The sequence below is a fragment of the Staurois parvus genome, unplaced genomic scaffold (genome assembly GCF_062004578.1).
Source record: "Staurois parvus isolate SC_StPar_1 unplaced genomic scaffold, SC_StPar_1.0 ptg000068l, whole genome shotgun sequence".
Lineage (NCBI taxonomy): Eukaryota > Metazoa > Chordata > Amphibia > Anura > Ranidae > Staurois > Staurois parvus.
The window spans coordinates 1811361-1830588 of NW_028317864.1; the positions used below are offsets into that span (position 1 = coordinate 1811361).

The 19228-nt window shown below is 42.6% G+C and overlaps 1 protein-coding gene across 2 annotated transcripts in view; it reads right to left on the minus strand.

Moving 5' to 3' along the window:
* ODF2 (outer dense fiber of sperm tails 2) overlaps positions 1-19228 on the minus strand; it is a 53457-nt gene extending 34229 nt beyond the window's left edge. For both annotated transcript variants that reach the window (XM_089669019.1, XM_089669018.1), the window contains exons 1-9: positions 19086-19228; positions 17443-17568; positions 12720-12890; positions 12446-12633; positions 8816-8945; positions 8602-8733; positions 6947-7021; positions 1257-1328; positions 1055-1171 (exon numbers count right to left, since the gene is read on the minus strand). In XM_089669019.1, the coding sequence (XP_089525145.1) occupies positions 1055-1171; positions 1257-1328; positions 6947-7021; positions 8602-8733; positions 8816-8945; positions 12446-12633; positions 12720-12890; positions 17443-17568; positions 19086-19190 (1116 nt within the window). In that variant the 5' untranslated portion in view covers positions 19191-19228. The remainder of the gene's footprint in view (positions 1-1054; positions 1172-1256; positions 1329-6946; positions 7022-8601; positions 8734-8815; positions 8946-12445; positions 12634-12719; positions 12891-17442; positions 17569-19085) is intronic.

Sequence of the window (19228 nt, forward strand, 5' to 3'; positions counted from 1 at the left end):
TGACACTGGGGGGAACTGACTTGGTGTCACTGACATCCCCAATGACACCAATACAGTGATCAGTGCTAAAAAACAAAGCACTGACACTGTACTAATGGCACTGAGGAGTTAACATGAGGGGCGATCAAAGGGTAAATTGTGTGCTGGGAGTGTTTTACTATGGGGCCGTGTCAGTGTGCTTTGCTGTAATCACACTGCTCTAGATGACTGCTGTGCACAGCCATCCAGAGCAGTGTGTCCGAGCCAACAGGGAGGAGGACTGTTAGTAATCAAAGCAGCCCTCCTCCCTGTCGGAGATCCTTGTTAAATCGCCGGCTGGGACCCAGTGATTGACCGCCGCAAATGGCGGTGCAGGCAGGGCGTGCGCAGCTTGTGCATGCCCCCTACCCGGAAATGCAAAATCACGTATATATACACGTGATTTTGCACACCCTTACTGCCCTGTAGCAGTATATCTGCTATAGGGTGGCGGGAATGTGGTTAACATATGAGCACAACAGTACATCAATTGTGCAGCTCCTCTCTCTCTCTCAGTCTGAGCTCAGTACAGAGGATTACAGGTCTCTGACACGATGTTTTCAGGTACTTACACTGCTTGTATTTAAGAAAAAATAATTAGAAATGTTTAATAACTACAGATTGCATCAATTTGTGTCTTTTATGTTTGTCATGAGTTAAGCTCTAAACTTTATATCAAGCCACAAACTATTTTTTTTCTAGTTTTGGATGGAGTGGGGAAGGATTAGAAATGCTGTTGGATTTTTACAGCTGTCCGGGACTCTGTTATGAGATATTTACATTCACGTACTGTCCTGCTGACAATGGTTTTACTGACATAAGGTGCTCTAGCCTTCCCCTACTTTAGTTCCCCCTTACTCTCTGGCAAAACATTGTCAGTAGGACAGGAAGGGAGGAGAACTCTCTCTCTAACAGAGACCTCGACAGCAGTAAAAATCTGACAGGGGTTCTAATCCTTCCCCGCTCTATCCAAAACTAGGTAAACATTTTATCCAGACATACATTAAGTATCATGCCTGAAAAAATATATTCTTACCCTGAGCTGAACAGAAAGGCGGTTATTCTCAGCCTCACGGCTCCTCAGCTGCCCTTGTAAGTGAGCTCTTGTGGTTTCTAAAGACTTAGAATATTCAGTGGATGTTCTAGCTAGATCCTATGGAAGAACAAACATTATCAAAGAATATAAAAATGATAACAAAAAAATGTTTTAGAGTTCTGTAAAACAATGTTTTGCATACCTTTTCTGTCTGCAGCTGAACCCGCAGATCTTCAATCTCTTTGTCTCGCTCATGAAGCCTCAGTTGGAGATGCTGAATAACCAAAAATATAACGAATTAGAACACAGAGGATGCTGCTGCAAGTTTATAGTTTGTCAATGTTCGGTAAGCTGGCCTCACATGTACTGATATCATAAATCATACCTTGGAATAGAATCACATTTTTCATCAAACCTATTAAAATCAGTGGGGTTAAGTGATTACTGACCCATTGAAATAAAAAGAAGAAAAAAAAAAATTCTAAACAACCCACTAGTCAAATTTTGTGTTTTAATTCAGGCAGAGACAGTCAAGTCGCAGAGAAAACCAGGACAACATGTCAAGTCCAGAGATCCTTTTTGAGAAACATATTTAAAGGTTGCAATTATTAAAGAACCACAGCAAAATTAAAGTGGTTGTAAAATGCTCATGTTTTATTAACAAACAGGTTTATACTTACCTGCTCTGTGTAAACCTCCTCGTATGGGGTCCTCTGCCTGCACTCTTGGCTCTTCCCCTTCTCAGTGTGCCACCATAGGAAGCCGCTTCCTATGGTGGCACACCTTCGGGCTTGATATCTATTGATACACACTGTGTGCCTCAGCCCTGCCCCCCATCTTCCTCTCCAGATTTGACTGACAGCAGCAAGAGCTAATGGCTTCCACTGCTCTTAACCAAGCCTGTAAGAGCAGCGAGAGGGGAGAGAGAAGTTGGAGTTGAGCACAGCACTGGATCAATACAGGACTCAGGCAAGTCTTAGGAGGGGAGCTGAAGGGCACAGCTGTTGTAAGGTTTTTTATTTTAGTACAGAGAATGCATTCAGGTAAAAAAAAAAAAAAAACCTTTAGCCTTTACAACAACTTTAAAATGTGTGTGGCCAGCATTGATATTTTATCTAGTTCAAAAATATAAGATCACCTAACAATTTATTTATTAGATAAGACATGAGGCAACTCCATGCTATCTCCCCAGGGAACCCCCTAACCCCCCCTAATGACCCTGTACATATGTTCTGCTTTTTAAACTCATCCTTCTAGATGTACGCTTTGAACAGAATCCTCTTTGTATCTCCTCATGGCCTTGAACTGTACTCAAAAATGAGTCACTCTCAGCATCATTACACTGAAATCATGGTGCTGTGGTATCACTCTTCAGAGGCTGACACCTGCATGACACCTTCACAGAATAGATGAAAAAAGGATGCTGCGCTATGGATAAACTCAATATATGTGCACACTCATTCTCTAATCAATAAATATGAAATTCATAAAGTGGTTTATGTATGTGCAAACTCATTCACTGGTAAATAAATGTAAAATACATAAAGTGCATTTGATCATAAAGTACATTCGATCATAGATGAATAAAAAGAACGATTTATCCAAAATTAAATGTGTGCTTATAGTGCAGGTAAAAAAAAAAAAGTGCATTTATTATTTTTGTCTACAGGAGCCTAGAAAGCATTGCACCAGCGATCAGTAGATCGCGGATGCCAGGCAGGTCTCCTGCAGAGGTCTCAGGCAGGTCTCCTGTAACATGTTCCCAAAAGTGAACTTATCCTTCAAAACCATATAGCATATCAAAACATATGAATAAAAGGTCCAAACAAGTGCTTTAAACCACGTGTGTTTTGATGTATCATGGTGGTGTGCACGTGGATAAATTTACACAAAAGCCTGTGACCTGAGAGTATTAACACATACAGTCAGGTCCATAAATATTGGGACATCGACACAATTCTAACATTTTTGGCTCTATACACCACCACAATGGATTTGAAATGAAACGAACAAGATGTGCTTTAACTGCAGACTGTCAGCTTTAATTTGAGGGTATTTACATCCAAATCAGGTGAACGGTGTAGGAATTACAACAGTTTGCATATGTGCCTCCCACTTGTTAGGGGACCCAAAGTAATGGGACAATTGGCTTCTCAGCTGTTCCATGGCCAGGTGTGTGTTATTCCCTCATTATCCCAATTACAATGAGCAGATAAAAGGTCCAGAGTTCATTTCAAGTGTGCTATTTGCATTTGGAATCTGTTGCTGTCAACTCTCAAGATGAGATCCACAGAGCTGTCACTATCAGTGAAGCAAGCCATCATTAGGCTGAAAAAAACAAAACAAAGCCATCAGAGAGATAGCAAAAACATTAGGCGTGGCCAAAACAACTGTTTGAAACATTCTTAAAAAGAAGGAACGCATCGGTGAGCTCAGCAACACCAAAAGACCCGGAAGACCACCGAAAACAACTGTGTTGGATGACCGAAGAATTCTTTCCCTGGTGAAGAAAACACCCTTCACAACAGTTGGCCAGATCAAGAACACTCTCCAGGAGGTAGGTGTATGTGTGTCAAAGTCAACAATCAAGAGAAGACTTCACCAGAGTGAATATAGAGGGTTCACCACAAGATGTAAACCATTGGTGAGCCTCAAAAACCGGAAGGCCAGATTAGAGTTTGCCAAACGACATCTAAAAAAGCCTTCACAGTTCTGGAACAACATCCTATGGACAGATGAGACCGAGATCAACTTGTACCAGAGTGATGGGAAGAGAAGAGTATGGAGAAGGAAAGGATCTGCTCATGATCCTAAGCATACCACCTCATCAGTGAAGCATGGTGGTGGTAGTGTCATGGCGTGGGCATGTATGGCTGCCAATGGAACTGGTTCTCTTGTATTTATTGATGTGACTGCTGACAAAAGCAGCACGATGAATTCTGAAGTGTTTCGGGCAATATTATCTGCTCATATTCAGCCAAATGCTTCACAACTCATTGGACGCTTCACAGTGCAGATGGACAATGACCCAAAGCAGACTGCAAAAGCAACCAAAGAGTTTAAGGGAAAGAAGTGGAATGTTCTGCAATGGCCAAGTCAATCACCTGACCTGAATCCGATTGAGCATGCATTTCACTTGCTGAAGACAAAACTGAAAGGAAAATGCCCCACGAACAAGCAGGAACTGAAGACAGTTGCAGTAGAGGCCTGGCAGAGCATCACCAGGGATGAAACCCAGCGTCTGGTGATGTCTATGCGTTCCAGACTTCAGGCTGTAATTGACTGCAAAGGATATGCAACCAAGTATTAAAAAGTGAAATTTAGATTTATGATTATTATTCTGTCCCATTACTTTTGGTCCCTTAGCAAGTGGGAGGCACATATGCAAATTGTTGTAATTCCTACACCGTTCACCTGATTTGGATGTAAATACCCTCAAATTAAAGCTGACTGTCTGAAGTTAAAGCACATCTTGTTTGTTTCATTTCAAATGCATTGTGGTGGTGTATAGAGCCAAAAATGTTAGAATTGTGTCGATGTTTATGGACCTGACTGTATGTGTTCATTTTATTCATGTGTTTTGATAAGCTATATGGTATTTATTTTTGGTTAGATCGCGCTTTTTATTCATCTATGATCAAATGCACTTTATGTGTTTTACATTTATTAGTTAATGAGTTTGCACATTAAGTACTTTATGCACTTCATGTTTATAGATTAGAGAATGAGTTTGCACCAGGGGCGGACTGACAACTCATGGGGCCCCCGGGCAATAGGGGATCATGGGACCCCTGTGTTCTTGCCCATACCCAAAAAGACTATGAAAAAGCTAATGAAAGGTACCAGGGGCATCTCATGGGGCCCCCTACCGACCCGGGGCCCTCGGGCAGTGCCCTAGTGCTCGAATGGTCAGTCCGTCCCTGGTTTGCACATTTATTAAAGCATACTTACCTGAGCCCGATCTCGATCCAGCAATGTGCATGAAAGCAGCGTATCTCTCCGCTGTCTCCCTCCTCACAGGACAGACTGAAGGCAGTGGGAGCCATTGGCTCCTGCTGCTGTTAATCAAATCCTATGATGAGGGAGCAGGGGGCGGGACAAAGCCCAGCCATCTGTGTCTATGGACTGCATTCACTATATCTGGTCTCCCACAGTACACACAACATGGAAATGTAATTATTTTAGTAAATATAAAACTGCTAAATACCTTTTTCTCATCAGCAGTTAAAGCAGTCTTGTTACTTCTATCAGAGTCCAGCAGAGCACTGGTTAAGCTTGTAGGAGGAGTTTTCATTCTCCCCTATGAGGCTACAGGACACCTGGACAGTGCTGATTGGCCCTGTGCTGATCACATACACTCTCCCAAGAAAAAAAAAACAAAAAAAACTCTAGCAATACACACCAAACTGAGCTTGTGCAGCTTGCCCCAGAGTCTCTGTTCTATCAGGAGATATATTAGGGACAGTAGAAGGGGAGGATCAGAGAAGACAGGATCAAACATCCTTTTTACACAATGTGGAGGGTTTAGTAACACTTTAAGTTTATCTATAGCATGGTATCCTTTTCTAATCTATGCACTGACTTTACCTTTGTGGGAACACAAAGTGACGCCTGCAGTTTTATAATTGCTTTGGGAATCATACAGATGTATTTTTGTTTTTTTGTTTGACCTTCACAGTATGTCCCCAATGACAACCAGTGGCTAAAAACATCTTTTTAAATAAAAAATACAATTTCCCAGAGTTGGCATAATAGACCATAGTCCATAATGGACAGCAAATAGGCACTAATTTGTGAAAAGAAGAGATCTGACTCTTCAAGTTCATGCCTTTTGCACATCATCATTGTCCTTTGTGCTGCCTTATTAAAGTGAACCTGAACTCAAAAGTGAAGATTTACTATGATATAGGAAACATCTGGAAATGTAATTGTGCCTTAAAAGGTACACCAAAGAAAAAATTCTTGTCTGGAATTGCTTCTAAAAAACAGCAGAGCACTTCCTGGAGGGGCTACAGCCTTATAGATACATCGGACTGTCGCCTCTTACTGCTAGTCTCAGGAAACTTGGAGTGAGATTTGGTGAGGTCACAACAGTGCTTCTCACTGTTCATCCAAAGCCCTGCTTCAACCAAGATGGCTGCCTCCACAGAGTGCAGAACAAGGCAGTAATGGGGAAAGACCAGCTGCAGGAGGACCTGCATTTCAATGCATTCCACAGTAAGGTAGCTTAAACAGTGATGAGTGAATAGCATAGTAGCTTTTCATTGTTGCAGAGGTGTGTGAACTACAGGACTGGCTGAATTACAAAATCAATAGAAAGCTAAAACGTTTCACACTCAATACATATTTAAATCATGAATTTAGTTGTTAGTCTGGAGTTCCGCATTTAGCTGGTGACCATTCAAGACCCCAAACATGGCACTTTTAAATATCTACCACAGGGAATCTATACTGAGGGAAATACAGATTCTGCCACTGCTGGCCTCCTTCTGAAAATGCTAGTTGCTTGGCCATCAACTCATACTTTGAGTCACTTACCTGGAACAATTATGCGGATAATGAAACCTGAGAAAAGTCAGAACTGATCTGCATACTTCCAGGTCAGCGACTCAAGCCATTGAGGCTACTGGATCATCAAAACAGCCAGCAACCAGAGTGTTCAAAAGGAGAGTTTAGCAATGACATCCAGTATACTGTATAGTTTCAGAGCAGTTTTCCTTCAAATAATCAAACTGGAGCAGCCACAGTACCAGACATTACCAGCAGGTGACAGCTGGAAGTGCAGTTCCAGGTCTCGGTAAAGGCAGATAGTTGAGTGCGGGCCCAAAATATAGGAGATGGAAAATGATTTAGGTTATAAATCAATACCGCTGTTCATCACATCACACATACAGCTCTCTCTGTGTCAGCATCAGACAGCTTCTTCAGGAATAGCTCTTTCTGCTCCAACAGCCGGTGGGTTTCTGTCTGTAAAATAAAAGGAAACCATGGAATCATATTGAACAATCCTCTCCATTGTCTCGGTTACTTATCCAAGTTGCAATAAAGAATAGCCTTAGGTGGCCAAACTCATCACTAATTGGCTACTAATTGGGACACTACCTGACCCAGGCTACTGAGCAGACGATTAGGAAGTAATATAAAGTGATATAAAGACAAATTCAGTCACAGTAGATGGAATGGAAAAAACACTTACTGATTTCCCAGTGAACACATAGCTACATTGATGGTTATTTCCCTGCTTAGAATTGAACTGCAAGTGTATTTTATATATACTGTTTATACTGGTATCTGAATCTGCCATTACTTTAGTTTCCTGTATCATTCTGCATAACAGGAAACAGACTGGCAGAGGTACGGGCAGAAATTTTAGAGTATCAAAATTATGCAATGCAGTAAAGACTGAATAGCTAACACTGGGAACTTGCTGGCAGGAGTGGACAGTAGAGTGATGACTCCTTTATTGCCCAATTGACAGGCTAGGGTGAACTGGTGACCAAGCTGTACTACTTGAATGCAGTGAAGACAACGGAGTTCACTGACCTGCTTATGTTCTTGGGAATGTGATGCAAGATTATATTACAGACTAGCCACATTTGGGGCCTGTGCCAACAGGCTTTTTGCCCCCCTTGGAACAGGTTTTGCCTTCTCATGCAAGTGTATGGGAATACAAAACCTGCTTGACGTAGGTGAATAGCAGGTCAGAAAGAGGTCAACTGCAGATCAGATGCATCTGTCAGTGAATTCTGAATGATCTCATAAGCATCTTAAACTGATGTTAAACTGCCGTTTACACAAGCCATTACAAATATTTTGACAGGTAAAAAACAGGTCACATACAGTATATCAGCCATGTATTTGGCTTGCCATTGCCTTGAGTTCTGCTTTAAGAGCGCCAGGACGCTAAAATATAAAAATCACTCTGTATACAATGCTAGGTAATACAAGTTATAGCGAGAGTTATGTTCTTCACCCATTAGCGTCCCTTTTAGCACTACACCTGACAGTCAATGAGTTTATGTTCTGCTTGTACTGCTTCACACAATGATAACACAACCATGGAAAGTGAACAAATCATCAAATTACATAAATTGTCCATTCTGGGCTTCTATTTCAGAACACTACAGCATTATACAATGTAACACTGTGTAGCAGAGCCAGTTGAATTTTTCAGTTTTTGCTACAGAATCCCTACATGTTCCTAGAATTATAGCAACATCTATTATCAAATAAAAGAGCATAGTCTAAGTATATATTAGGCCTGCTATACATTATTGTGCTGTAATTATTTAATAAATTATGATTAAATGGGTAATGAGAAAAATGTGAGAAATATGTGGTTGTCCATTGCTGACCTCCTTTGAAAATGTTAGGTGCCTGGCTGTGATGCGGATCCTTTGGATTCAATAATTTGTGAGTCACTGACTTAAAACAAGTATGCAGCCAGATCTGCTTGACAGGTAGACAACTATCATTTTCAGAAGCCAGCAATGTGAACCAGGGTATGTTTCCCTCCACAGGTTTCCATTAATCAGGTTAGACCTCACCTCTCGGCTGTGCTGCTCCCTGAGAAGAATCCTCAGGGTTCTGTTGGTCTCTTCGAACGTGTTCAGCTTTTCCAATAATACTTCCTTCTGTCGGGTGAGGATGTTCATGTCTGTGGTGTTCAGTCTCTTCTCCTGCAAAAGACAGAGATGATCACAGATGAAGCCATCAGACAAAATAGCTAAACTCTGGTCTACTACTATGCAAGTCACTGACCTGCTTCATCTGAGTGATGGTGTCCCGAAGCAGGTTCACTTGTCTTGCTGCTTCTGCCCCATCCATCTCTGCTTCCACCAGCTTGGCAAGCAGATGAGACTTTTCTTGCTGCAGCAGCTGTTTTTGCCTCCTTAAAGTCAATGTATATTCAATTATACAATAACTAGTTATCTAGTCAACTGTAAAGGTGGTCTATTTCTGGACAAAGTAGAAAGGCAGGATATCTATTCATGTGTACGCAAAGCCAACTTACTATTATTTTTGCTTTTTAGTAGAGAGAGTAAAGCTGGGTATACATATTACAGCAGCAGGCTGAATGTACAAAAAAAAAAAAAAAACTAAAAAAAACCTTGCATCTACACAATGTGGATGCAGGGATCTCTCCCACTATTGAATTCTGACAGCAGGGACTGTGTCTACAGTTAAAATAAACTTGAATAGCTGAAGAGAGCAGATTATACATACTATAGAATATACTATCAGAATAAATCAGGGCAAGGACAAAAAGCAGAGTCAAACCCTCGGTCAAACACACAGATTGAAATGCGCCTATTTCAGCAGGCACCAGATGAATTTTGATCTGTGTGTAGCCCTCTCTGTTCGACAGAAGTAGCTTGTTAGACCAGCTTCTGTTGAACCGTCCCACTGGAAAACCTTATTCGATCAGCTGCTTGGAGCAGTCTATTCTGACTGCTGCAGTGCTGATCAGTCTATTCTGACTGCTGCAGTGCTGATCAGTCTGTTCTGACTGCTGCAGTGCTGATCAGTCTGTTCTGACTGCTGCAGTGCTGATCAGTCTGTTCTGACTGCTGCAGTGCTGATCAGTCTGTTCTGACTGCTGCAGTGCTGATCAGTCTGTTCTGACTGCTGCAGTGCTGATCAGTCTGTTCTGACTGCTGCAGTGCTGATCAGTCTGTTCTGACTGCTGCAGTGCTGATCAGTCTGTTCTGACTGCTGCAGTGCTGATCAGTCTGTTCTGACTGCTGCAGTGCTGATCAGTCTGTTCTGACTGCTGCAGTGCTGATCAGTCTGTTCTGACTGCTGCAGTGCTGATCAGTCTATTCTGACTGCTGCAGTGCTGATCAGTCTATTCTGACTGCTGCAGTGCTGATCAGTCTGTTCTGACTGCTGCAGTGCTGATCAGTCTGTTCTGACTGCTGCAGTGCTGATCAGTCTGTTCTGACTGCTGAATACAATAGCATGCTCAGCCCGCTGGTACCCAGCTTTAGTTATTCACAAGCTGTCAACAAGTGTGCTGGCAATGATGGGCTTTCTAACAAAAGTGTCATGGAAACATTCTGTATTAAAACATTATTTTACATGTTTTGCATAAATGATGTTAAATAAAAAAATGAGCTTAAATCTTGACTTAACAAAAATGTAATTGACTGAACACTCATATGCTTTCTCTATAGGAAGGCCCCTACAGTTGCAAGAAAAAGTATGTGAACCCCTTGGGATTACGTGGAGTTTTGCATGAATTGGGCATAAAATGTGCTCTGAACATCATCTAAGTCACAACAATAGAAGAACACAGTCTGCTGAACATAATACTACACAAACACTAGATGTTGCCATGGTTTAATTGCACATAACATGTAAACATTCACAGTGCAGGGAGGAAAAAGTATGTGAGGCCCTAGCTTAATGACTTTTCCCAGAGCTAATTGGAGCCAGGAGTGAGCCAACCTTGACTCCAATCAGTGTGATGATATTGGATGTGTTGCTGACAGCTGTCCTGCCCTTAAAAAACACACACCTGTTTTGGGTTTACTGGTTTCAAGAAGCACTGTCTGATGTGAACCATGCCTCGCAGAAAAGAGCTCTCAGAAGACCTACGATCAAGAATTGTTGACTTGCATAAAGCTGGAAAGGGTTACAAAAGTATCTCCAAAAGCCTTGATGTTCATGTGTCCACGGTAAGACAGACTGTCTACAAATGGAGAAAGTTTAGCACTGTTGCTACTCTCCCTAGGCGTGGTCGTCCTGTAAAAATGACTGCAAGAGCACAGCGCAGAATGCTGCATGAGGTAAAGAAGAATCCCAGAGTGTCAGCTAAAGACCTACAGAAATCTCTGGCACATGCTAACATTTTTGTTGACACATCTACAATAAGGAAAACATTAAACAAGAATGGAGTACATGGGAGGACACCACGGAGGAAGCCATTGCTGTCCAAAAAGAATATTGCAGCACGTTTGAAATTTGCAAAAGAGCACCTGGATGTTCCACAGCACTACTGGCAAAATATACTGTGGACAGATGAAACCAAGATTGAGTTGTTTGGGAAGAACACACAACACTATGTGCGGAGAAAAAAAGGCACAGCACACCAACATCAAAACCTCATCCCCACTGTAAAACATGGCGGAGGGAGTATCATAGTTTGGGGCTGCTTTGCTGCCTCAGGGCCTGGACGGATTGTTGTCATTGATGGGAAAATGAATTCCAGAGTTTATCAAGACATTTTGCAGGAAAACGTACGACCATCTGTCCGCCAACTGAAGCTCTGCAGAGGATGGGTGATGCAACAGGACAATGACCCAAAGCATACAAGTAATTCAACAAAACAATGGCTGCAACAGCACAGAATACGCCTTCTGGAGTGGCCCAGTCAGAGTCCTGACCTCAACCCGATTGAAATGCTGTGGCATGACCTTAAGAGAGCGATTCACACCAGACATCCCAAGAATATTGCTACACTGAAACAGTTTTGTGAAGAGGAGTGGTCCAAAATTACTCCAGATCGTTGTGCAGGTCTGATCTGCAACTACAGGAAACGTTTGGTTGAGGTTATTGCTGCCAAAGGAGGGTCAATCAGTTATTAAGTCCAAAGGTTCACATACTTTTTCCTCCCTGCACTGTGAATGTTTACAAGTCATGTGCAATTAAACCATGGCAACATCTAATGTTTGTGTAGTATTATGTTCAGCAGACTGTGTTCTTCTATTGTTGTGACTTAGATGATGTTCAGAGCACATTTTATGCCCAATTCATACAAAACTCCACATAATCCCAAGGGGTTCACATACTTTTTCTTGCAACTGTATGCATACACGAACAGGGAATTGTGGCAAGGAGTCCATAATGGCTCAGAAGCATTATTCTCCTGGAGGATTTGACTCCACAAAACCAAATCTAGGTTTCCATATCAGGAAGTTCTGGGAAAAAATGTGCAGCCATCATGATTCAAGAGCCATACGCTATGTTCACAGTGTATTCAATGTGGAGGAGAAGAGGATCCAGCACAGTGTATATAGAACTGCTAGAGTTGGGCTTTAGGTGTTTTCAATAGTATAACAACAGATGTGTCAGAATTTGTGTCTGTTACCAGTCCCGAAAGGAAAAGGAGCTGGATGCAGCAACCAGTGGTCACCAATATTGCTACCAAGAAATCAGTGTTACCAGTGCTCCTCCGTAATACATATGACTACCTCAACCCAGCTCTGTGCCGGCTCTTCTCAAATACTGTGAGAATTTCTATTCACCAAAACACTTGTACAAAAAAAAGGAGAATTAGGGAATAGTCCAAGTAGCACAGCCATTTCACATGGGTCAGAAGTGCCTTTGTCTGGAATAAGCTGACTTTTATCATACTACTGAAGATCACCTAACAATGTGGACACCTACAAACTAAAGTCTGTTTCTTCCTTGATGCGGTCAATGCTTCTCTTCAGACGAGTGTTTTCATTCTCTGTCTCAACCAGTTCCTGTGATACCTCATGGAGTACTTCACTCTTGGCGTTCAACAATCGCTTGGAGGCTTCCAACTGTGCTTCATATCGCTCAATGGAGTTGTCCCTTTTCTTTAGCTCCACCTGGGGGTAAGTAGACAAGTTTATCCCCCATCCATCTTTACTTCCGTCTCTGCTGCAATAGACAGAGAACTAGCCAGTCCTCTCACCTCGTTCTTCAGCGTCCCAACTTCACACATCAAACTGTCGATCTTCTTTTCGTAGGAGTTGATCTTGCTGCGCAAAACCTCTTCCTCATCTGTGGACAGGTCACTCATGCGCAATGCTGACATCATCTTTTCCATATCAGGAGGGGTTATCTCCAAGCGATGGGTTGAACCCTAGTAGAGAAATTAAGAACTTGTTTTAGATTATAAAGGATATTGAAAAATGTAAATAAAGCCTCCCCCAACCGATGACAGCGGGCAGGGGTTTCTCTCCTCCAGCCTCTGTCACATTTAAAATTGGCATTGTTGCATGAGGCTTTTGCCACACAGCCACGTTATTCATACACAGGGATCAATGAATAAACTACAAGTCCCATCTTCCACCGCAGCAGACAGCTTGTAGTTCTCAATGGCCTACAAGTGCACTGCTCAGTGTGCTCAGAGTTCATTCACACTTCCTCAAAATTTTGTATCTAAAAGTCCAAACAGAGGTATGGACAGAAAGCTGGAGGGAGAGTGTGCAGGTGCCTGACATTACACCCGCAATCCACTGATCATGCGTGCAATACTTTGTGGGGAAAAAATAATAAATGCAAAAATTTGTGCATTTATTAATTTTTTTACTTAACCGCCTCCCTCCCCCAATATAAGGAAATGACAGCCGTAACGTGGTTCTCTCCTTCTGGGAGGACATCATGTGATGTCCACCCACTGTAAACGCGCGTGCGCGCCCCAGAGGGTGTGCAATGCGGCGATTGGTGGTGCGCTGTGTCCCTGGGACACAGGGGATCACCAATCAGTGGAAAGAGCTGATGACTTCGGCTGTGCCACGTGATCAGCTGTGTCCAATCACAGTTGATCACATGTAAATAAGGAAATGCCGGTTATCGGCATTTTGCTCCTCACGAGCTGTCACGCTGACAGCTCGTTAGGAGAGGAGAGCCGGTAATTGGCATTCCTCAGAGGGGACATCTACACTAATCATCAGGGAACTGATGATCAGTGTAGCCCCATCAGTGCCACCTGTCAGTGCCCATCAATGCCACCTTTCAGTGCCCATCTAAGCTGCCTTTGAGTGCCAACTATCAGTGCCGCCTATGAGTGCTGCCAATCAGTACCACCTATCAGGGCCGCCTATCAGTGCCAGTCTGTGCTGCCTATCAGTGCCATATATGAGTTCTGCCTTTCAGTGCCCATCAGTGATGTCTGTGAATGCCCACCAGTGATGCCTGTCAATCGCCATCAGTGCCACCTACCAGTGTCTCATCACTGCAGCCTTATTAGCACACATCAATGAAGGAGAGAAATTACTAATTTACAAAATTTTATAACATAAACTAAAAAAAAAACTTTTTTTTTCAAAATTTTCAGTTTTTGATTTGTTTATCAAAAAATAAAAACCCCAGTGGTGATTAAATACCACCAAAACAAAGCTCTGTCTCAAAACAATTATAAAAATTTCATATGGGTACAGTGTTGCATGACCGAGTAATTGTCATTCAAAGTGCGACAGCACGGAAAGCTGAAAATCGGCCTGGGCAGGAAGGGGGTGAAAGAGCCCAGTAGGCAAGTGGTTAATAGTAAACGTAGCCTTAAAAGCTGAACTCCAGACTCCTCTCCTGTACTGAAATTGCTTACTCTAATTTCATTGTACACTGGGACCTTCTCGCACTGTAGTAGAAGTTGCAGCAAGACAGAATGATCCCACAGCTTTTCTTGGCTGGAAGACACCCAGCATCATGTCAGACCAACCGGTTATCATTCCTTGAGGAAGTAAGTGAAGAACTGGATGCTAGAAGCCCAGTGGACAAACAGTAGTTTATTTAGATTTTGCGAAGGCATTTAAAACTGTATATTTGATTATCCTCATAAATGTTTATTCTATAAAATAAGGTGTTAGAGCTGATGAAATTATATGTGGATGGATAGTACTCTGGTTACATAAATAGGTCCAGAGAGAAGTGATAAATTACTCATTCTCTGAATGGTCTGAATTTGTAAGCCGCAGGGTTCTGTCTTGGGGCCATTGTATTTATTTATTTATGATATAGAGGTTAGAATCAAGAGCTTGATTGCAGTGTTTGCTGATGAAGCCAAAATATGCCGGGAAATAACTTTGGCACAGGATGTATCATCATTACAGGAAGAACCTGATAAAATAGGGGGCTGGGCAGCTACAGGGCATATGAGGTTCAATATTGAAAAATGTATTTATGCCCTTGGGTGCCGCCAGGCTACCCCGAGAGAATCAATAGGATAGGGTCTTGGGAGTATTTTTACAGTGCCTTGAAAAAGTATTCATACCCCTTGAAATTTTCCACATTTTGTCGTGTTACAACCAAAAACGTAAAATGTAGTTTATTGGGATTTTATGTGATTGACCAAAAGAAAGTGGCACATAATTGTGAAGTGGAAGGAAAATGATAAATGGTTTTCAAACGGGACTTCTTATGGCTTTCTTTCAACAATGGGTTTCTTCTTGCCACTCTTCCATAAAGGACAGATTTGTGGAGTGCATGACTAATAGTTGTCCTGTGGACAGATACTCCCACCTGAGCTGTGGATCTCTGCAGCTCCTCCAGAGTTCCCATGGGCCTCTTGGCTGCTTCTCTGATTAATGCTCTCCTTGCCCGACCTGTCAGTTTAGGTCGACGGCCATGTCTTGGTAGGTTTGTGGTTATGCCATACACTTTCCATGTTTGAATGATGGATTGAACAGTGCTCTGTGGGATGTTCAAAGCTTGGGATATTTTTTTTTATAACCTAACCCTGCTTTAAACTTATCCACAACTTTATCCCTGACCTGTCTGGTGTGTTCCTTGGCCTTCATGCTGTTTGTTCACTAATGTTCTCTAACAAACCTCTGAGGGCTTCACAGAACAGCTGTATTTATACTGAGATTAAATGACACACAGGTGGACTCTATTTACTAATTAGGTGACTTCGGAAGGCAATTGGTCCCACTAGATTTTAGTTAGGGGTATCAGAGTAAAGGGGGGCTGAATACAAATGCACGCCACACTTTTCAGATATTTGTAAAAAATTTTGAAAACCATTTCTCAATTTCCTTCCATTTCACAATTATGTGCCACTTTGTGTTAGTCTATAAAATCCCTAAAGAGGACATGCAGCCACAATTTGAGGTTAGAAGAAAGGCATTCTTTCTGAAGAAGAAACGTATCCTGAGGTTAGATTGCGTAAGCTCCAAAGAGCAGGGCCCTCCTATCCCTCTTGTATTGAACTGTATTGTTGCTGTATTGTCGCTATTGGCTATATATAAACCAGGGGTGGACTGACCATTTGGAAACTCGGGCACTGCCCGAGGGCCCGGGGTCAGTAGGGGGCCCCATGAGATGCCCCTGGTACCTTTTTCATAGGCTTTTTTGAGTTTGGGCAAGGACACAGGGGCCCATGATCCCCTATTGCCCGGGGGCCCCATGAGTTGTCAGTCGGCCCCTGATATAAACTACTGGCACTATATAAATCCTGTATAATAATATAATGATAAACAGTTCTATACTGTTCAAGCAGTAAACTGTGAATCTCCTTTCACCAGGAAGAGTGCTGACAACGTCAAAAAAACTTTTTGCAGTGTTCCTCAGGAGCAGAATATACAGAGCTATGGGAATTGTTAGTGAATAAAAATCACACACAGGTCTAACTGGATGGACCAGTATAATTTTCCACCTTATAACATATGTAACTACATAAAATGACTATATCCTTGGATCTGAAATCTTCACTCTTGTGCAGTAACATGAATGAGGCAGAACGTAATACTAGAGATGTTAGAAGCAAAGTCTTATTCAAATCTTTGGGGAGTTCTTGCCCAAGCCGAAACAGTGCCAAAAATGATTTTGGGCTCAAAGAAGTAAACAGCCATCGCCGTCATGACGTGGTAAGTAAGTACTTGGGGGGGGGGGGGGGGTTCCAGGTTAGATTAGGGAGCCAAGGATAAGCCTTTTTATTCCCCTGCATCTGTCTTTTAAATAGCATCTAAACTCAAGAATACAAATAAAATATATTGCAGCTTACCAGCCCTTACATGTGATGGCTGCACTAGTGTTTCCTTGCAGGCTTTTTTTCCCTTTCTTTTCATTTGGTGATCCTGCCAGTAACACACCCATACTAATATTGCTTATTCACTGTACAGTATTTTATGGAGGAGTGGTGTTGTTACCCTGGGACAGGACTACAGGCCACTTCCCCCTCTTATCTCCACAACAATAGATTAGTTTCTGGTTCTAAAGTCAAGACTTTTTTTTTACCTTATTGCATTCCCTACATTAGGGTAAAAAATGTCCCTGTAGTTATATTGCTCCCCCCACCTTTCTCAATCCAGCGCTGAGCCTGTCTTCTGGCACATTCCTCTCATCCTCTTCTCACAGGACACAGAGGCAGCAGTATAAGTCATTGGCTCCTGCTGCTGTCAGGGCTGACCAGTGCTGTGTGTGTGTCTACGGATGCACACAGCCCAGCTCAAGAGCGTGCCTTCACGAGTGCCTCCGTAGCAGCCAGTTTTCTATGGGGTACTAGCAAAAGAGGATGATTGGACAGCACTGGCGGGTCCCCAGAAGAGGAGGTAAGGGGCCATTCTGCACAATACCATTGCACAGAGCAGGTAAGTATTACTTCTTTTTTATTTTAGGAAAGAAAAAATTTAGCCTTTATGACCACTTTAAACATCATTGTAAATATTCTATCCCTGGGTGAAAGGACCACTTACCTCCCATTTGAATCCAGCATCCCGCACAGAGGTTTTTCCTGGAGGAATCCATGGCACCCTAGTCTTCACCTTAACGCTCCGCCGAAGATTCCCAAGATCGCTTTTCACTTTGCTTCTGGGCCCTTTCTAGTCAGACACATAAGCCAATGAATTTGTTAGGTCAGATTCATCTGCATCTTTACAATGTAAGTACAGACGTCTACACTTTATTGTTCTGAAGTGAAATGGTTTACAAAAAGGGGTGCTCAGCTGAAACAGAGGAAGAAACCTTTCATTGCACAATGTTCAAAACTAAAAGGAACTGTCCATCCAAAGGTGATATTTCAGTTATACATGGAATCAGGGAGAGTCATCTGCAGGCTACTTACATTTCTTCACTGATGACTGGCACCCCCATGGTAAAGGCTGCACAGTTCCTTTCAGGCAAATCTTTAAAGTGATATTAAAGGTACACACACACATTTTATATTTTTTTAATAACAAGCATGTTATACTTACCTGCTTTGTGTAAAGGTATTGCACACAGAAGCCCTGATCCTTCTCTTCTTGGGTCTCCCTTCGGTGCTCCTGGCCCCTCCCCCCTGCTGAATGAACACACAGAGTGTGGCTCGGTCCCACCCCCCCATTCCCTCCTCATTGGCTGCTCCTCAATTGACAGCAGCAGGGGACAATGACTCCCACTGCTGTGTCTCAGCCAGTGAGGATAGAGAGACCCGGGAGAGCCTTTACTCTCGATCACAGCGCTGGATCATGAACGGACCAAGATATGTATTACAGGGGATGGGTGGGAAGCTGAACACTGAAGTGTTTTTACCTTCATGCATTCAGCATTTATAACAACTTTAAGCACTTGTCAGCCACCTTTCACACACTCCTATTGGTCTGGTGGAAGGCATGGTGATGGGGCACAACAACAAGCTTCTTCACAGTAAGAGCTGTGAAAATGTGGACTAGACTCCCTCAAGAACTAGTTATGGCCAGTAGATTGTTTAAAGAGCTGAATGCATTCCTAAATACACAAAATATAACTGGATACTAACACTTATAGGTAATAAACACCAGAGACGGTTGATCCAGGGAATATCCGATTGCCTCTTGGGGGATCAGGAAGGAATTTTCTTCTACCACTAGAGCAAATTGGATCACGCTTTATTTGGGTTTTTTGCCTTCCTCTGGATCAACTGATGATCCAGATACACAGATGATTCAGTGGGAACACCAATTCTGTAATAGTGGTTTTCTATAACTAGATGGACTTTTTTCAACCTAACTATGTGATTATATAAGCGTGTGTTCCGCCAGGCAATTCGGAAAAGCGGTGGCCATGTTGGACCTGTGTTCTTTGCTCCCCCTACAGCCGCTGGTCGGCACATCACTATGAGAGAGGATCCACAGTGACAGGAGTCCCACATAGACTTCACTGGTGAGCTTATTGATCACCATTATCCTGTAAGTGTTTTTAACCGTTTATAAATAAAAAAACAGTGGAATACTGCAGATACAGAAGTGCCTTTCTGTCCTCTTTCATACTCCCACAGAGCCTCTTGGAAGTGCTGCCGGGTGCTTGTTCCAGATGTCATCCACACACAGCCTACTGTCTTCAGCAGAGGCGCCAACAAACTTCCTTTAAATAACCAACTCACCTGCAATTTGGAGGCAGACTTTGTTCCCTTTTTAATATGAACATGTACGGGAGTACTCTCATCCACATGGACATGCAGTGGGGGGGACGGAGAACGGTTCTTCATGGTTTTCTGATGGAAACCGAACAACAAAAAATTTAATT